Source organism: Octopus bimaculoides, chromosome 10, assembly GCF_001194135.2.
Source record: "Octopus bimaculoides isolate UCB-OBI-ISO-001 chromosome 10, ASM119413v2, whole genome shotgun sequence".
Lineage (NCBI taxonomy): Eukaryota > Metazoa > Mollusca > Cephalopoda > Octopoda > Octopodidae > Octopus > Octopus bimaculoides.
Window position 1 is genome coordinate 6293686 of NC_068990.1, and position 7919 is coordinate 6301604.

The window sequence follows — 7919 nt, forward strand, 5'->3', positions numbered from 1 at the left end:
TATATATATATATATATACACATAGGCAGTGCCCCAGCATGGCTGCAATCTAATGACTGAAACAAGATATATATATATATATATATATATATACATTGACATGAGTTTGGAGGGGATATATTATCCAGGCAGATACTATGGTGGCACTCAGTTATGTTCCAGGTTACAGCTAATCGCATTGATTAGTATTTAACGTTTGTGACTACTATTAGTTGTCACTCACACTGTAAATTCCTCTGATGGTAATTCCATGTTTGCTTCTCAGGATGGTAATATTATCCAGAGTGTATATTTGCAATAATTATAATGATATTAAATATGGAGACTTGCTCCTCCTGAAAATTTATTTCCTCTTATTTTACAATTTCATACAGCATATGTATTCAGTTCAGTTTGAAAACTAGCCCAATGGACAGACCCTAAAGAAGTTGTGCAGGAAATCATGCCTGCTTGCATGTGTAACAGCCTGTACTTTGTGCAGTGGAAACACGTGTAGGGCGGCAAGCTGCCAGAATCGTTAGCACACCGGGCGAAATGCTTAGCAGTATTTCGTCTGCCGCTATGTTCTGAGTTCAAATTCCGCCGAAGTCGACTTTGCCTTTCATCCTTTCGGGGTCGATTAAATAAGTACCAGTTAGGCACTGGGGTCGATCTAATCGACTTAATCCCTTTGTCTGTCCTTGTTTGTCCCCTCTGTGTGAAGCCCCTTGTGGGCAGTAAAGAAATAGGAAACACGTGTAGGCCGTAACAACCATAAAAATATGTTGTATGAAATTGTAAAATAAGAGGAAGTAAATTTTGAGGATGAATAAGTTTCCATATTCTATATCATTATAATCATTGCTAATACACGCACACACACACACATATATACCATCAGCAACTATGAGCTAGAACTCTATGAATTCATCTCCCTTGGCTCTACCATCACTGATAACCTCTCCTTGGACCCTAATACCAGTAAGTGAGTTGAACGAACATCCTCCACATTTGCCAGGCTGATGAAGAGAGTCTGGGAGGACAGAAAACTGATCACAAACACCAAGACTGCTGTCTTCAAGGTGTGTGTCCTCAACACACTACTTTACAACAGCAAGATAAGGAGCCTCTACATCTTCAACCTTCACTGAAATCCAGTCACCAACACTGAGCCAAGACACCCACCATATTCCCCCTACTCCAACAGTGCTGTCTGCATTGCTTTGGTTATGAGTATCGCATCCTGGAGAGGATAATCTTTTGGGGAAAATTTCCCTATACTGGAAGTCTTTTGGAAAAATTTAATTGTCACTAAATGTGACAAAGGGTGCCGAAGAACCAAAATTGCTAGAAATAAGAGTTAAAAACTCTTAATGCTTTAAGAAGAGTGTGATGTATAAGAGCTAAGCGAAAGTAGTCTAGTCTAGTGATTCTAAAGATGGTCAAAAGGTGGTTACCTCCCTTGTCAGTGTGTGTGTGTGTGTGTGTGTGTGTGGATATCCCTGATTGCATAATATCGTTATTTTGTGCTGTTAAATGCTTTAATTCTTTCTGTTTTCCTTGCATACTGTTTTTCTCTGTTATCTTGGTGCAGTATGGTGGATTAATTTAAGACTTTAGCTCTTATTTCTAGCAGGTAGATGCTTGTTAAGCATCATTACGCTTCGTGCAAATTTATAATTCATAGCTATATAATGCTATTGTGCCTGCGATCCACCTATGTCACTGCTGGTGATATCATCAATTTTAAAATTTATCCACAGATGATATGAACAGTAGTGACATCTGATTTCAAATCTCAGTGTTTGAATGTTTTGCGTATATAGGCTACTTGCTGGAGCCTAGCAGCGGGAAATTTAGACAGTGTCATGTGACAACTTGCTGGGGCTGCCTGCTGGAGCCTAGCAGCAGGTATAAAAAGGGGAATTTGACATGACAATCAGTCGGACGCTGACACTCGTTGATGCTGCATCGAAGAGGCCAGGGAATAGAAGAAAGAAGACATGCACCCAACACCAGAGCTGAAGACACCTCCGAAAGGGGGGGCCCTGCCACGTCAAAACGGTAGAGGAGTAGGGGCCGAAACCGGACATGGTTCCTCCTGATGATGTCTTGAGCTAACTGGATCCTATAAAGGAGCTGTTGTGGTAGCAGACCACGAAACATGCTTGAAATTCCTCCTATACACACACACACTTAAACACATACATATATATATATTGCACTCTTCTTTCAGCATTAGGATCTTTTAACTCTTATTTCTAACAATGTCGGTAACTTTGGCACCCTCAGTCACATTTAGTGACAACTAAATTTTTCCTTTATGGTATTACATTGCACCTCGCTGTTTATATCAGTTTTTAGTATATGTATTAGCATTTCACTAAATCAGCCATAAATTTTTATGGTAAAATTATGTATACTGGCATGTATATGTATAATATGGAATTAACCAGACCATTGACCATTTAAGTAGTCACTACTGACAATGCCTACAAAATAGGTAAAACTAGTCTAATCTAGTGGTTCTAGAGAAAGTCATGGGGTGGTTACCTCCCCTGTTAGTGTATATACATTGCGCTCTTCTTACAGCATTAAGAGCTTTTTAACTATAAAAGTATATTGCTCATGCTGAGAGAGTGTATGTTTGTCAGTGTGTGAGTATGCATGTGTGCAAGGAATTTCATTAAGTAGACAAAGTGATTTACAACTGGTATGTAAAATTTATTTACATTTGACAGATATTTGTCCTCATCTTGTTTGTTGTTAACACAATGTTTTGGCTGATATACCCTCCAGCCTTCAACAGGTGTCTTGGGGAAATTTCGAATCTGGATTCTCATTCCTAAAGTATTTTTCGATGTTGTTGTTATTATTATTATTATTATTATTATTATTATTATTATTATTCAGGTCATTGCCTGGAATCGAACTTGGAATTTTGGGGTTAGTAGACCGCACTTTTAACCACTATGCCATATGCCCATAGGCATATGGCATAGTTAAGAGCATGGGCTACTAACCCCAAGATGCTGAGTTCAATTCCAGGCAGTGACCTTAATAATAATAATAACATCAAAAAATGCCTTAGGAATGAGAATTCAGGTTCAAAATTTCCCCAAGACACCTGATGAAGGCTGGAGGGTATATCAGCCGAAACGTGTTAACAACAAACAAGATGAGGACAAATATCTGTCAAATGTAAATAATGTGCATAATTTCTCATCTCTTAAATATAGAACTGTAGTATGTAAAAGATAATTTATTTTAATAGGGCTGAGTTTTAGATCAGGATGCCCACATAAATTGAATTTTTTCCATTTTGACAGGGATTTTTCCAGTTTTTTTTTTTTTTCACCATGGCATTAGAAATGATGGAGGGCATCTTTTTATGAAATAAGTCTCTGAAAATTTCTCATTTTTTTCACCACCCCCGCCTCTGTGACAATTTTGGCCAATTGTTTTTGCATTCCACACTTAAAAACCACCAGAGAAGCCATTTTAGTAAAACAAAGTCATCCATCAGGGCAGCTAAATCAACAGAGTAGAGATTGCATTGCTGGTTGGGGAACCTTGATGAAGGCTTTGCAAAGATCAGAGAAGATGAAGAAGAATGGTTGCTGCTGTTCACAAGCCTTTTCTTGGAGTTGCCTTACACAGGAGATCATGTCAACCATTCCTGATGACCACCGAAAGCCACATTGAGATTCTGTGAGTACTTCTTCCACAACAACCAGCAGATGATCCAGAAGAATTCTGGTGAAAATGTTGCCGGCAATACTGAGCAGAGAGATATCACAGTAGTTGTTGCATACTGACCAATCTTCTTTCTTGAAGACGGTAATGGTGCTTGCATTTTGGAGTCATCTGGAATGGTCTTGGTGTCCCATATTCACAGTATCAGGTGGAACAGCTTGGTTCTCAATCCATACCCACCACATGTGAAAAGCTCCAAGGGCATGTTGTCCGGACTGGGAGCTTTTCCAGGTTTCATTTGCTCGTTGGCTTTCGTGAATTCCTGGAATAATGACGGGTCATCCATAGTTTGACATGTCACTGCAGAGTGTTTCTCAAAAGTTCTTTTGGGGTTTGAGAATGGATGTTCAGAAGATGAAAATGATCTCTGCAACGATGCATGATCTCTTTTTCTTTGGTGAGGGTTTGGCTGTCAGCAATTTTCAAGGCACCAATAGACAATCTGATGGGGCGAAATATCTCCTTGGTCTCTGGATAAAAGCAACACATCTCTTTGGTTTGTGTAGCTCTGGAGTTCAGCAGCCTTTGTTTGCCACCAGGAGTTCTGGATTTCTCTGAAGCGCCTTTGACACATCTGCGATTCTTATTCCTTCTTGTCAGATGGTTTTCAAAAGCAATATGTGCTGCTCTTTCCTTTTGATCAGATGTTCAACCTCTTCACAATTTTCAGCAAACCAGTCTTGCTTCTGGTGCTTTGAGTAGCTGATGACCTTGTCTGCAGCAGGTGTTACAGCATCACACAGTGTTCCAATCATTTAGTGAAGGATTCCCATTCTATCTTTCCCTCAGATGTTGGTTAACTACTTCTTCGAAGGCTTGGGATGTTACTGAGTCCTTCAGTTTGTGACAGTCATAGCTCGGTTTGCACTTTTGAGTATTGGGATACCGAGAGGGTGGATGTTGAGACAAGTTGAGACAAGAGATCACAAGTCGGTGATCAGCCCAGCTATCATCAACGCCTGGCAGAGATCTGGTGATCCTCATGTTCCTCTTGTCTCTGATCCTTGTCAATACATAATCCAGAATATACCAGTGTTTTAACCTCAGATGTTGCCAGATTGTTTTGTGGTGGGTCGGAAGATGGAAGATGGGGTTCATACTATCAGGTCCTTTTCCACACAGAGTCTGAGGAAGAGGAATCCATTGGTATTGCAGTTTTCAATCCTCTGTTTGCCAAGGATGCCTTACCAGAGATTGTGATTGTGACTGGCTTGGGCGTTGAAGTCACCAAGCATGTTCAGTTCATCATTATGCGGAACAGCTTGAATGGTAGCATTGAGAGAGTCATAGAAAGCATTTTTAATTTCATCATCTGGGTCTAGAGTTAGAGTACACATTGAGAGCAGTGTAAGGTCTTCTTGGGTAGTGGGATTTGGATGGACATCAGATGTTCGCTTGTTGATGTTGGGGTCAGGTTGTGTTTCTTGACCAGCTGAGTTTTGATGGCAAGTCTGACACCATGGATGCAAGGTTCACTAGCATCCTTTCCTCTCCAAAAGAACATGTAGCCAACTACCTTCACACTGCCATCACCAGACAAATGAGTTTTGCTCAGAGTAGTTATGTTAATGTGGGAGAGGGCAAGTTTTTGGGAGACAAGCACAGTACGCCTTTCAGATTAGGAGGTAGTTTGTATGTCCGTCAAATTTCTCATGTTCCATGCTCCCAAAGTCAGAGCATAGGATCAAATTTTTCTACTGCTAAGATGGGATTCCACTAGTCATGGTAAACCAGAGAGCAGTGTCCAATATTTACCCCACCATTTCTAGGGGTTTTCCTGCACAGAAAGGGCTGCAGTGCTCCTAAATAGGCCAGCCTTGACATGTACACAGCTGCCAAAATCCTATGTTACTGCTACTTCACAGAGAAAATAACAATCATGTGCACATCACCAATGTGTGTTCACAAGCTGGAAGCTTCCAGCATACCAAGCCTGCTCCTGATGCCTGTGGGTACATTGCCATTGGACTTGAAGAAGCAGTGGAGAGCATCATACAGGGTCCAGATGGGCTGTTCGCATGTTTTTATTAGGGTGGATGATGTTTCACAAAACCAATGCCCACACATTTTGCTCCAAGGCATCCTCTGTGGCTCATCATGTGGTTGATGACAGGCAGTCTTGGAACAATGGAGTTGTGTTGAGCTGCCAAAACCCAATTCTTTTAGGGATTGCCTTGACATCAGCCCAAATGGTGGTGCCATCTGTGAGAACATGTCTAGTCATGGGGAAATACTATCTTGGAAACAGTGACTGGAAGGGCATCTGTTTGTGGAAAAACCATCCCCACATATTGTCTGCCCCATGTGATCATGGGACAGAGGATGTCAAATGATGGTGACAATGTCTTCACTGCATACTAACATTGATTTTTATTAGCTCCACCCTCTCCTTATCCCACCACCACCACCACCACCAAAATAAAACAACAACAACAACACACACACACACACACAAAAACTGTTCTATAGTACTTGATCTGATATCAGTTTACTTCATTTGCAGTGTTGAAATAAAAGCTCCCAAAAACATTAGCTTAGAAGAAATGTGTTGAACAAGGCGGTGAGCTGGCAGAAACGTTAGCACGCCGGGCGAAATGCTTAGCAGTATTTTGTCTGCCATTACATACTGAGTTCAAATTCTGCCGAGGTCGACTTTGCTTTTCATCCTTTCGGGGTCGATAAATTAAGTACCAGTTACACACTGGGGTCGATGTAATCGACTTAATCCCTTTGTCTGTCCTTGTTTGTCCCCTCTAAGTTTAGCCCCTTGTGAGCAATAAAGAAATAAGAAATAAGAAATGTCTTGAATTACTTGGGAACAAAATGTTTAGTTCTGCTCTGAAGTGATAAGTTTATTGAGACATCTTAAACATAAATGATATTTGAGATAAAATGTACGAAGGAATGCTAGAAAGGAGAAGTGAGAAATGATATGTATATTTAAATAGAAGACAGCATAAATCAAGCTAAGCTAAAAAATCAGAATTTATCACATAGCTTTCAATAAATTAAAATTTCTGGACGTTTTTGTTAGCAATTGTCTGAAAAGTCCTGCTTACCTTTTCTTCGACTGTTGTCTTAAATTGTTTGGCAGTATCAGCAACTGTCTTACTAGCAAATTTTCCAACACTGAATAAATAACCTGTAGAGAAAATAGAAGGTAGCTACTTAAACCAATACCAAGTGGGGTTGTTTTTAGTCATTGGTGCAAAAAACAGAAACATATATATTAAAGGAAAATACGAAATATAAAACACTGAATGAAATTACACTGGTTTCAAATTAGGGTAAAAGGTCAACAATTTGGTGGGAGGGGATAAGTTGATTACATTGAATCCAGTGCTCAATCATTACTTACTTTATCAACCTCAATTGGATGAAAGACAAAGTTGACCTCAGCATAATTTAAACTCAGAACAAAGTGATGGACAAAATGTCATTAAACATTTTGCCCAACATGCTAATAGTTCTGCCAGCTTGCTGTCTTATTGAATAAAATAATATTAAATTAGTCTTTTAAGAGAGTGTTTCCTATTGATGAGTGTGCTTATGAGAAATGAAGTATAAGGGGTGGGAGAGAGAACAAATTACCATTTTTAATAAAATTAAGATGGTATAGAAAGAGTTACATACCATGGTATAGAAAGAACTACATAAATGCAAACTCTCTTTTGAATTTTTATTTATATGTGGAGAGGGCAGAAAAGAATTTCACTTTATAAATGTATGCGCAGGTGCAGGCATGGCTGTGTGGTAAGAAGCTTGCTTCCCAACCGCATGGTTCCAGGTTCAATCCCACCTACTAGAGCCTCAGGCCAACAAAAACCTTGTGGGTGGATTTGGTAGATGGAAACTCATTGTATATGTTTGTGTGTCTTTGTGTCTGTGTTTGCTCCCTCCATCACCACTTGATAACTGGTGTTGGTGTGTTACATCCCAATAACTTAGCAGTTCAGCAAATAAGACTGATAGGCTTTAAAAAATAAATCCTGTATACTTATATGAATGTGTATGTTGATTTGTCCATGCGCGTGTAAGTGTTAGGGCATGTCCATGTACGTGTTGATATAAGCAAGTGTGTCAATATACGATATATACAGTGATATGCTAATCTCAACCCTAACTTGGTGTCCTGATTATTAAAATACCTTGATTCAAATGAATCCCACAAACAATTAATTATA

At 39.6% G+C, this 7919-nt stretch overlaps 1 protein-coding gene across 2 annotated transcripts in view; it reads right to left on the reverse strand.

Annotated features, from left to right (window-relative positions):
• Positions 1–7919, reverse strand: part of LOC106882330 (synapse-associated protein 1) — a 66480-nt gene that overhangs the window by 45175 nt on the left and 13386 nt on the right. For both annotated transcript variants that reach the window (XM_052971020.1, XM_052971019.1), the window contains exon 2: positions 6795–6877. In XM_052971020.1, coding sequence (XP_052826980.1) covers positions 6795–6877 — 83 coding nt within the window. The remainder of the gene's footprint in view (positions 1–6794; positions 6878–7919) is intronic.